The sequence below is a fragment of the Mustela nigripes genome, chromosome 4, assembly GCF_022355385.1.
Source record: "Mustela nigripes isolate SB6536 chromosome 4, MUSNIG.SB6536, whole genome shotgun sequence".
Classification (NCBI taxonomy): domain Eukaryota; kingdom Metazoa; phylum Chordata; class Mammalia; order Carnivora; family Mustelidae; genus Mustela; species Mustela nigripes.
Genome location: NC_081560.1, coordinates 71600529 through 71613023, shown reverse-complemented (window position 1 = coordinate 71613023; position 12495 = coordinate 71600529). Strand labels below are relative to the sequence as shown.

Below are 12495 nucleotides of genomic sequence, written 5' to 3'. Positions count from 1 at the left end.
TGGGAAAGTCTAAATTGGGGGTCTTTCCCAGAATTTGAGTCATTACAAGATATAAATTTTACCTGAATGACTTATCTGTATGGCAGGGAAAACATCTGATTACTAAACAACTTTTTTACTTATAAATTGCTCTCCTCCCCTTTGATGCCCTAGGCCACATCTCATTCCTTCGCTCAGGATAGCATATGTACCTCATTTTACCTTTCTGTCTTTGAATCTCTCATGTATGTGGGGCTCCTGTAGATGGAAAATTAAATGCAATTCTCACCCATTAATCTGTTTATGTCAATTTAATTCTTAGGCCATCCAGAAGAACCTTTGAAGAGTAGAGGAAAATTTTCATTCCTTGCAGTATCCACTGCAAGGAATTTGCAGTCTCATTTGGTGAGGCCTTTCCCCTTCCCTCTTCGAGGTGGAGTGCTCTGAGACTGAGTCACTGAATCACATCCTCACCTAAACTTGCTCCGCAGGGCAGCAGGTTTCGATAGGAAAATAATGTGAGCCACAAATGCAAACCACATATGTAATTTGAAATTTTCTAGTAGGTACATTAACAAAAAAAGTAAAATGAAACTGGTGAAATTCATATATATATATTATTTAACCCACTATACCTCAAATATTAGCATTTCAACATATAATCAGTATGAAATGTATTATTATATTAATATGAGGTATAAAATTATTATTTTTTTTTCTTCAGGAAATATTTTATTTTTGTTCTAAGTTTAAGAATTTTTACTGACATGGGCGCCTGGGTGGCTCAGTGGGTTAAGCCGCTGCCTTCGGCTCAGGTCATGATCTCAGAGTCCTGGGATCGAGTCCCGCATCGGGCTCTCTGCTCAGCGGAGAGCCTGCTTCTCTCTCTCTCTCTCTGCCTGCCTCTCCATCTACTTGTGATTTCTCTCTGTCAAATAAATAAATAAAATCTTTAAAAAAAAAAAAAAAGAATTTTTACTGACAGAAAATCAGCACTTTTGGAAAATCTCTCACATAGCCTTGCTTGACTTCTGGATCTTGGTTTTTATAGAAATATCAACATATTTTCTCTTCAGTAAAGTCATTCCATCCATGATTGATGAAATCAGTCTTAACTTCCAATTTCTGTACTTGGCTATGACTTACGAAGCTCTTTGGGACTTTTTTTTTTAATTCCAAAAGAGTGACTTTGTCTAAAGGAGATGGAGTGGTAAATATGCAAGGTACTTTTTTTACTGTGGACACTCATCATTAATATTAATGAGATATTTTAAGTTCTTTTGTTTTAATTCTAAGTCTTTGAAATTCACTGCTACACTTATAGCATACCTCAGTTCAGACCAGCAGTATTTCACATACTCAATAACCACATTTGGCTAAATTGCTGCTGTATTGGACAGCATGGCCCTAGATGGTCTTATCCAAACCCTTAACTTAAAATGCCATCTATATGCTATTCTCAAATTTATATTTCTTGCTTGGACCTGTCTCCTGAACTCCAGGCTATGAGGGTCAATGTGATATCAATTCTTGGATACTTAATATATGGCTAACTTGTATCCAAAACTGAATGAACTTGGTCTCCTTTAAATTAGCTCTTCCCCAACTCAGTTACAACCTTGACTCCTCTCTGTCTCAAGCTTCACATACAAATACTGTGGCATTATTAGTTGCATGTGCAAAATATATACAGACTCTGATTTACTATCACTACCATGGTCCAAACTCCCATTATATCTTGTCTGGGTTATTGCAACAGCATCCAGACTGATTCCCCACAGGCTATATCCTCATAGCAGCAGATGTCTTTTAACAACATAAGCCAGATCATGTCACTTACCTACTCAATGTTCTCCAATGGCTCCCTGTCTCACTGAGAGTAAAAGCCAAAGTCCTTCTAATGACCTTCAGAATGCTATAGGATCTGGCCTCCTGTTACCTCGATACTTCCTCTCACTATTCTCCTTCCTCACTGTACTCTAGCCACCTTTACATCCCGCTTTTTCTTTTACATGACAGTCACATGTCACAGACATGACAGTCACAGGCCTTTAGACTTGCCGTAACCTCACTTATCCCCATGGCTCATTCTCTCATCACTTTCAAGTCTTCGCTCAAATATCTTTTCAGGGAATGAATGAATGAATGACATGACATTACATGACACGACATGAATAGGTGCCATAAGGAAGCATCAGAGCACAAGTGCCACACGCTCTTCTAACATAAGTCAACACACAATTAACTTTCAACATCTACTGAGCATCTATTATATATAAAACAGGTGTATATGATTGGTCTGTCTTAGTGAAGGGAAAGTTTGAAATAATCTTGTTGCTTTAGAAGGTTTTTGGACATTTTTAGTACATAGTGGAACAGCTGACTTCCTTTGTCATTGAGAAAGTAGTATCTACTAACAAACATCTTGTCAGATAATTTAGGGCTTCCTCGTTTTGGCAATCAGAATCTAGAAACACAATCCCTTAATCCAGGCAGTATTTAAATCACTGCAATATTATAACACCTGGCTGTAGTCCTAGTTTGACTCTTAGCTAGGTGGGTGACTAAATAAATCACTTCTCCTTTTACTGGCTCAATTCTTTTATTCCTATGATAAAATGCCTCTTACCTATTGCCGAATTCAGGTTAACAGGTCAGTATATACTTGAGTGTTAAAACTGGCACAAATATGTATGCATTGTACAGTTTGAGACTAAAAAGTTTTTTATTTTTTATTTTTATTATTATTATTTTTTAAAGATTCTACCTATTTATTTGACAGACAGAGATCACAAGTAGGCAGAGAGGCAGGCAGAGATAGAGGAGGATGCAGGCTCCCCAATGAGCAGAGAGCCAGATGCGGGGCTAGATCCCAGGACCCTGAGACCATGACCCGAGCGGAAGGCAGAGGCTTAACCCACTGAGCCACCCAAGCACCCCTAAAAAGTATTTTTTAAAATCTAAGAATTTATAAATGAGAGGTCTTTAAACCTAGTCTTCGGGTAGTGGTAGACTTTAGATCTTTGTTCTTTTCATTTTTCAACCCTATTTTCACTAACACCACTTCTATGATTGAACTCATAACTTATTTTAGTTCACACCTGCTAGTTTGAATCCAACCTAGCTCAAAACAGAGAAACATGATCAGCCTGAGTAATCAACCTGAGACATTAACATGTGTAGCTTACCACAGAAATGGATTTGAGAGTAAGAGGGTGGGGAGAACAAAAGTATTGAGGGAAGAGATGAAAATTATTAAAATGGCTCAATTCAATCTAACAAGTGTTATGGGGTGCAAAACACTATGCTAGCTAGTCATTTCAGTAATGTCAAGATAAGCAAGACAGCCTCTGCCATGAAGGAATCTAGAGTATGAGGTGGACTAAAAAGTGGTGCATAAATTACTAAAATATCATGCAGAGTACATAAAGGAAATACGAGGAGTGGAAAAACAACTACCATTAATTAAGGACATTTTAGTATGTCAGAGGCAGTCACATATATTGACTCACATATATTAACAACCCTTCCAAAACTTCAGGTAACCTGAGGGAGGATAGGTAACTTGTTCAAGGTCATTCAAGCTAGAAAGTGTGTTCTCCCCAACCCAGGTTCCAAAGCCAACGTTCCTTTCAGGACGTCATTGCTGAGAGGGAGATCGAAGGAGGAGTGGAAGGGGAGTAAGTTGTGACTGGATACTCCTAACTGCGGTGGAGGGAACAAAGAGATCAGAAAAGCTCTTTGGGCGGCGCGTGAGGTGGGCCTTGAAGGATTGAATCGGAGATTGGGCGGGCCGGTGTGGGGGAAAAGGGAGGGGCTTTGAGCTAAAAAAGTAATGAGAACTGCTGGCTGATCTCCCAAATTCTTCGACAGGAGGAATTCATCTAGATCCAAAAACTAACGTCCGGTAGGTCTTTTCCTCTCCGCCCCACCTTAGTCTTTTCCTCTGGGTTCTTCATCGGTCACCAACTTCGCCCTTAGATATATATTATTTTTGTAACTTGAAAAATCTCAGTGTTTTAAAAGCGAGTCCCTAGCTCGGTGGGTGGAATCCTGCCGGCGCCCCTGGCACACCCCCTCTCTCCCAGCTTCTCAGCCAGACCGCCACCTGGGGAGCGTGCGTCCCCGAAGAAGGGCGCTCACCCTCGCGGGCTTTTCGCCTGTGGGGGCCGGAGTCCGAGGCGGGCTCCCGGGCCGGGTACCCCCGCAAAAACACCCGAATCCAGCGGGGGCGGAGCGGCACACGGGGCGGGGCCCCGGGCGCACCTGCCCGGCAAGGCAGGGCTCGCGGCGGCTGCGCGGACCGACGTGCCCTCCCTTCCCACTCCCGCCTTGCCGTGTGTTTACGTGGAGACGAAGATGGCGGCGGCGGTGACGGCGTTCCCTGTGCGGCTGAGGACGGTCAGCCAGTGAGCGCGGAGACTGGTTCCACGCCGGGCGGGGGGAGCGCCAGGCCCGGCCCTGCTCCCTAGGCGGCGGATCTTGCGGTCCCACCTCTGTCGGAATCGACCTTCCCTTTTTACCCCCGACCCTCTCCCTGTCTTCCCTCAGCTTTCCCTTCAGAGGCCATGGAGGACGAGGAGAGACAGAAGAAACTGGAGGCCGGCAAAGCGAAGGTAAGAGAGCCGGAGGCTCCCGGAGGCTCTTGGGCCCGCGGTGGGAGGCGGTGGCTGGAAAGGGGTGGGAGAGGGCCTGGCAAGCGGCGGTCGCAGCAGCCCTGGTTCGCTACCCGGGAGCGAGGTGCTTCAGGACCTGAATTTTACGCTTGCCCTCTTCTCTCTTTTTTTCCAATTGAAAAAGCCTGGTGTTACTACCTAGCAGATGACACTTCCGTGATGATTGGCTGGTGTGGCTTCTTTCTTGTGAATGCTCAAATAAAACCTTTTCTTTACTGTATAGCTATAAGCTGGTATTCATTGCTTTTAAATCTCCAGCCTTTCACTGTTGTAGGGAGTTTCCTGGGTAGTGCCGGCATTGTGCTTTTCAGGGTGGGGATTTAGGGCTTTTCTTTATTTAGTGGGGGATTTGTACGCCGATCATCAGCTTAGCTTTTTTTGGTGGCACGCTGGCACTTCTGGGTGTGTGATTGGCCTGTGACAGCTGCCTTAGTGGTGGTTTGAGTGTGCCACAAGTGCCAGCTGTGAAGTTCGCGTTGGGGGCGTTTTTAGTAGCATAGCTTTATATGTTTGTGTTTGGAGGTCTTTGTCGTGGCATGCGCTTTTGTATTGTGTGGAATGTTAGTGCAGACTGTGAATGGAACTGCGGGGGACGAAAGGTACCATATTCTAAGCAACCTATAGAATTCCTGCTTCAAATAATTGAATTGTTATGTATGTCTCAGGGAGTCACTATTCTATGTCTGCGTGGAAGAGAAAACCTGTAAAGCGAACAATACAAGACTATAAACAGTTATTACTCACTGGGCGTCGTGAAAAAATTGATGTAGACAAGTTGTAAATTAAATAGCGTATTTCTTTTAAAAATCACATATTCGAGCATATTTTCTGGCTGTTCTCAAAGGTCCCCTACCTCGGTTATGACGACGTTACCTTTTATAGATTATATTCTGTCCTATTAAAGATAATTGTTAGCAATCATACTTGGACCACAATTAAATTATAATATAGTTAACTGTTTTTCTTTCTTCCTCTCCTTTCGTCCCTTCGAATAAAACGAATAAAGGAGGCTGGCTCCATGATTTTAGTAATCCTCGAGGGGCCATACTGCAGAGATGCCTTGGTAGATGCTAAACACAAGTTTCTTAGATGATTGTGCATATACACTAGCTTCACATTTCTGAAATAGAGTTGGCTTTCCCCTAAGTTCCTTCTATCTAAGATCAGAGCTTGAGTGCTTTTACCTGGTAGATTTTACTTTAAAATCTGTAAATGGTGAAAAAGGGGAATCAGTACATTTTCAGAAGCACAAAGTTGCTTACATTTCTGCAGCTTGAGCTCAGCAGTCTCTGAATCCAAGAAAGTGGAGGTAAAGTGTGTGCCTCGTTTGGAAAGCATTGATCTTCTAGTTAGACATTTTGTTTTTTAATTCAGACTTTGTATTGCCTGCCCCCAGAAGTGTCTTTCCTAAAGGTAATGCATGAAGCAGTCCTACAAAATATCCTTTACTTTGGACAATACATATTGTAACAGAGGATTTATTTTCATTGATTTGGCCAAAAAAACCTCTGGTTTCTTTGTGTCTATGTGTGTTCTTGCCTGTCCTTCAAAACTCTGCCTATAGGGTGAAAATCTTTTTCTTTAATATTCACTTTTATTGTATAAGATTATTGTCTATTCTAGCGTTGAGCCCAATTTTTCTAGTAAGAAGTAAATCTGTCAGATTTATAAGGCAGGATATGTTTGCTGGAACATTAGCTGTACAATCTGAAAACACTGGAAACAGCACTCAAAGAGAATATTAGAATAATTATTTTCTAAACCATATCATGTAAGTGCAATGGAATATTATGCAGCCATTAAGATTTTGAAGACCATTAGGAATATGGGAATAGAATGAAACAGCATCATCAAAATTAGTGTATACATTATTCCATTTGTTTAAACTTGTGTGCTTTTAGATTAAGACTTAAAATTTTTGTATTGTAAAGTCATTCAGCAAACCTTTATTGAACTGTTTTATACCAACAGTTGGAAATTTAGAGGGGATGTCCGTCTCTGTTGTTAAGTTGTTCACAGTTCAGTGGAAGAGACAGACACTGGGTAATAAGTACAATGAGAGAGGAGGTACAGTGGGATTTGGGGTGAATTTTTTCACTTGTAAAAGTGCATTAAATGCTGCTACCTTGTTTTTGAGACTGCTTTACAAAGAAGGCTCTTGATATTAATGCAGCCAATCATGGTGTCTGACCTATAATTGGAAGTCTGTTATTGCTGGTATCAGAAATCACTTAAACTGATCAATTCTAAAACTGATTTAGAAACTTGGCTTTCTGAATGTCTTATTTGTTCATTGAACTTGGTTTTATGAACCATAACTCAAAATTTTTTTCTTGGTGTTCAGTAAGCTGATCATTGAAAAATTTCCTTTTTGTATCTAGATTTTATAAATGATTATTTTTTATGGTTTGTATGCAAAATAGTATGCTTTATAAATAACAACCAAAATCTGCAATGATAGAATAAATTCTGGTAATGTAGCCATTCAAATAATGCTATAAAGACTTTTTGAGTTGGGAAAATGTCCACAAATAATGCCAGCTTAATAAAAATGTTATGTAAAATATATATACATACTTATATATGAAGATGCCTGAAAAAAATGCACTAAGATGTAAATGATGGCTATCTCTGGGTTGTGGGTTATTGGCAATTTAAATTTTTTTTTACACTTTCAGTATTTTCCAAATTATAATATTTCTTTTAGGATCAGTAAAAAATGTTTAAACACCATTTTTAAATACAATAAAATGTTATCAAATACAGTATGATGAAGAACTTTTTATATCGTATGGTTATTAAAGAGAATTAAAAAATGAGACACAGAAAAGGTAGGTTTCCCAAGGGCCCTCACTTTGGTGTAGTCCTGCAACTGTCATTCTTATTCCAGTGCTGCTTGTATTACAGAGTTGGGGGAGCCACTATTAGACTTGCATAGACTTCCTTTCTGTTTTGTAGTTCTTTTTTCCTTGCTGTCTGTTCTCATTGCCATGGTCATACTTGTCTTGCCTTGCTCCATTTCATCTGCCTCTTTTCCCAATTTGCTGTTTGAGATTTGCTGTGACTAGAAAACTCAGTCCATTTGATAGGCTGGTTTATAAAAATCAGAGCTAATGGAGACCAGTGAGTGGGCTTTATGATAGTTGAGTTTTTCTACTTGTTGTTTTTTGTTGCTGTTAACTTCCTCAGTGTTAATGTAGCAAGAACCCTAACCCATGGAGATGTGAGACATTACTGCATTATTAAGTAAATATTTTCAGAGCTGGGCTAACCCCATTTACAAGGTGCTGATGGGGATGACACTACATAGGGTGTCTTTGTGTTAAGCTACTTTGAATGACTTCATTTTTTCCAAGTGAAATTATTTATGCTGTCATGTAAAGAAAGTATTATAATATTAGTGAACAAAATTAGGAGACAGTTGGGTAGTTAATATTATTAATTAATGTTACTACTCCTATACATTCACACTGGGTATACTTAACAGAATTCAGTAAAATCAATGTTTTGCACCAGCTATTCAGCATAACGTATTATTTGTTGAATAATGATTTAAAAATTTGCCTCTTTAAAAAATTTGCCTCTTGCATTCAGTGAGTAGTAATTATATGACTTTTATTTGTTTAGTGAGCATTTTCAGTTTGAAAAATAGTACCAGTTGTATGCAGAAAGGGACAGAGCTTGGTGCAAGCTGTGTTACCTTATTGATAGCTGGACTTTTCAGTTGCTGTTTACATTCTGATAGACAAAGTTACTTGTGGTGCAAAATTGTTCTTTGCATATTTCAGATACATTGCTCTTCCACTAAGAAAATTGCTCTTCATCCTTGTTTCTCTAAAACTTTCTAGTTTTTTGTTTCTTTTTGAGCTCTGCGTGGGGCTTTTTAGACATTTCATTTAATTCAGACTTTGTATTGCTTGCCCCCAGAATTATCTTTCCTAAGGTAATGCATGAAACAGTCCTACAAAATATCCTTTACTTTGGACAATACATATTATAACAGAGGAGTGCAACAGGAGTTGCATGCTCTGCCACTGAGCCAGCCAGGCACCCAAAACTTACTAGTTTTTTATTCTCATATGTCACATAGCTTACTTAGCTTCAGAATGGATACAGGAGTTTGATACCTTCATCATCATTTTTTCCCATCATCATTTATTCTAATAGTTGTGTGTTGTGACAAAAACTAATTCAAGACCTTCAGGCTTGGTTTTTAATATCCTCGAGAGGGATAATATGGAGGAAAGTATGGGCAGAATAGTCCTTTTTTTTTTTTTTTTTTTAAGATTTTATTTATTTATTTGACAGAGCGCAGGTAAGCAGAGAGGCAGGCAGAGAGGGGGAGGCAGGCTCCCTGCTGAGCAGAGAGCCCAATGCAGGGCTTAATCCCAGGACCCCTGGATTATGACCTGAGCCACCCAGGTGCCCCAAAATAGTCTTTTTAAAGTGTATAGTGAAGAAAGGCTTCTAAAGCAAATCCAAGAAATGGCAGGAAGTGGGTGAAAAGCCATAATAAGATCCAGTGAAGAGAGACTTAGCAAAGAGGTCTGTCATGTGTCGTCACTGAAACTGAAAGTCGAATTGAGCACATGGAAGAGAGGAAGTGGCAAAGATAGGATATATCCAAGTGACGAGAATATGACAAGCTGGGGCAAGAATTATTTTCAAACAAAAACACCTCTTATCTTTATATATAAAATTTGTAGGAAAAGCTAAACTATGACTGTAAAATATCTATTATGGGCTACTATTTATTGAAATGTAAGTAAATTTCCAATATCGAACTAGAAAAATTTCTCATGGAAAATTGTTAAACATTAAATGGTAAGGAACATTATTTAAATTTCTTTGGATTCCACTAAAATGAAAATTAAAATTTAAAACCTTAATTTGGAAAAACTTATAGAGGTTGTTTTGCATCTGGGGTATATATGTATAAGAATTTATAATCTAGCTATTTGGCATACTGTAAAAGAAACTAGGACTTTTGGAAACATTTATTTGCTTATTTGTCCAGTTGACATTTTTGAACGCCTACAGCTGCAACTATGGACTTTTACTTAGCAGGCAGTTATTTAAATTATCACAAATTCTGCAGTTTATTTTCTATGGGAATAATCCTGTTGCAGGACATGAATCTCAACAGGTATTTTGGAGAATAAATGAGATCGTGATTGAAAACTTAAGTTCCGGTGCTAGATACAAAGAAGCTATGATTTTTTAAAATTGAGATGAGGGGCACCTGGGTGGCTCATTGGGTTAAAGCCTCTGCCTTCAGCTCAGGTCATGATCCCAGGGTCCTGGGATCGAGCCCCGCATTGGACTCTCTGCTCAGCAGGGAGCCTGCTTCCACCTCTCTCTCTCTCTGCCTGCCTCTCTGCCTACTTGTAATCTCTGTCTGTCAAATAAATTAAAAAAAAAAAATCTTAAAAAAAAACACTGAAAAAAATAAAATTGAGATGAAATTCACCTAATAAAAATTAATCATCTAAAAATGAACAGTTTGGTGGCATTTGGTAAATACAGTTTGCAATCACCAATTCCATCTAGTTCCAAAACATTTTTATCATCCTAGAGTAAAACCCTATACATTAAACAGATACTCTTCTTTCCCTCCTTCCCCTAGTTCCCAACTACCACCAGTCTGCTTTCGGTTTCTATTGAGTGTACCTATTCCAGATGTTTCTTATAAATGGAATCCTATAATATTTGACCCTTACCAGCTGGCTTTTTTCATCCATGCATCTATATTTCATTCCCTTTTATGGTTGAATAATATTCTATTGTATGTAGCATTTACTGTACTTTGTTTATCCATTGATGGGCATTTGAACTGTTTCCTCTATTTGGCTATTATGAATAGTGCTGCTGTGAACATTGGCATGAAAGTACCTGTATTCATTTCTCTTGAGTATATACGTAGGAGTGGAATTGCTAAATCAAAAGGCAATTCTGTGTTTCTTGAGAATTGCCAAACTGGATTTCCACAGCATCTGTACCATTTTACATGTACACCAGCAATGTATGAAGGTTCCAGTTTCTCCGTATACTCACCAACACTTACTGTTTTCTGTTCTTTTTATTTTAACTCTTCTAGTTGGTGGAAAGTGATATGTCCTTATGTTTTGATTTGTGATTTCCTAATGATTGAGGATGTTGAGCATGTTTTCATACACTTTTTGGCCATGTGTCTGTTTTGGAAAAATGTTTATTTAAGTCCTTTGCCCATTTTTTAATTGGGTTGTTGCCAATTGTTATATATAAAATATTAGGTATTGTATGCATTTTTTCTGTACGCAGGGACAGAGAGTGAGAATACATGTGCTCAGGTGGACAGGAGAGAGGGGTAGACAGAGAACCATACATCTCCGTAGGATTATCTTCCATTGTGCTTCTCTCTCTCTCTCTTTTTTTTTTTTTTTTTTAGAGACTTCCAAAATTTAAAAATTTTAAAAAGAGCCTGTTTTTAAAGGGCTCTTCCAAAATTTAAACTATTGCTTTGAATAATAGGTTCTAAGTGAATTGATAAGAGCCTGATACAGAAGTTTGGTTTCTGTGTGGGCTATTGAGTCATTTCATTCCATGGCCATCTGTTTTACAAGTGTATGCAGTTGGTCAGAAGAGCACCTGTTGGGTTTTTGGCTTGGTTATTACCGATCCATTTTCACTGTGGGAACAAAATAACAAGTCTTGTTCAGTAACAAAAAGGCCTGTCATTTTCATATGTGAGCCCAGTATTTTACTAGTATAACGTATTTTTGTTGTCATTTTGACTTCCTTTTTACTTCTAGTGTTTTTGTGGTAGCAATCATCAAAATATTCTTAGCATACATAATGTTTATCTTGTATGCTACACAAAGTTTTGGTTGATTTGCAGATGGATTTAATACCATTCATTGTCCCAGAAGTAGTTTTGCCTAGGTTATTTGTTTAAATCTGCAGATTTTTTTATATCATGAAAAATTCCTTTATCCTCTGTTCATGAACAGTATAGTGTCTGTTTTAAGTTGCCTTCAGGGTTATGATTATTACTGTGGAGTACAGTTCACTTAGATTTTTATGTGGTCTAAATCCTGCAAGCTTGTACCCAATCCCATTTTTTTTTTTTTAATTCAAAGTATGTGTCTCATACTTAGCCTTTTTCTTCTCATTCTAACACCATTCACTACCCAGTAAAACAGGCCCACTTTACCTCACATTCTATTTGGTTTTCCTGGCACTCTCCTTAATGTTTCAGATCCAAGCAGTCACCACATTCTGCTAATTTTACCTTCTAAATATCTCTTCATTTATCCATACTTCTATTTCTACCTCATTATCACTCACTTGGACAGTGGGAAGTTTGACAGTGGAAGAAAGAATATGAATTCGATAGTAATAGTAGTTACCAGTTAAAGAGTACTTTCGAATGCTAGGCTTTATGCTAAGGATATTTATTACCTCCTTTAATCCTTGTAACTGTTCTTAGAGCTGTGGATACTGTTGCTATCCCTATTTTATAGGTGGGAAAACTGGAGAGGTTAAGTTTTTAATTTAATTAACTAATTTAATTAATTTGCACAGTGTCATAGTGGCAGAGCAAAGGTTTAAACCCAGTCTGTCTGACCAAAGAGATGATGGTGTTCTTAACTTCAGTCCTACACAGGCTCTTAAATCTTTGATCAGTGTTTAGGAGATAGGATTGAGGCGCTTTGGTAATTGGTTGTATAAGGGTAAGGAAGATGTTTGGGTTTCTCCAAAATTCTTTTTTTTTTTTTTTAAAGATTTTATTTATTTGACAGACAGAGATCACAAGTAGGCAGAGAGGCAGGAAGAGAGAGAGAGGGGGAAGCAGGCTCTC

The 12495-nt window shown here is 38.6% G+C and overlaps 1 protein-coding gene across 7 annotated transcripts in view; it reads left to right on the top strand.

Annotated features, from left to right (window-relative positions):
* Positions 1-12495, top strand: part of AKAP9 (A-kinase anchoring protein 9) — a 191328-nt gene that overhangs the window by 33091 nt on the left and 145742 nt on the right. For 3 of the 7 annotated variants that reach the window (XM_059396878.1, XM_059396879.1, XM_059396874.1), the window contains exon 1: positions 4248-4595. In XM_059396878.1, coding sequence (XP_059252861.1) covers positions 4548-4595 — 48 coding nt within the window. In that variant the 5' untranslated portion in view covers positions 4248-4547. Of the gene's footprint in view, positions 1-3675; positions 3737-3796; positions 3887-4247; positions 4596-12495 lie in introns of those variants that run through there. The other 4 variants (XM_059396877.1, XM_059396876.1, XM_059396875.1 and 1 more) reach the window with 4 other exon arrangements.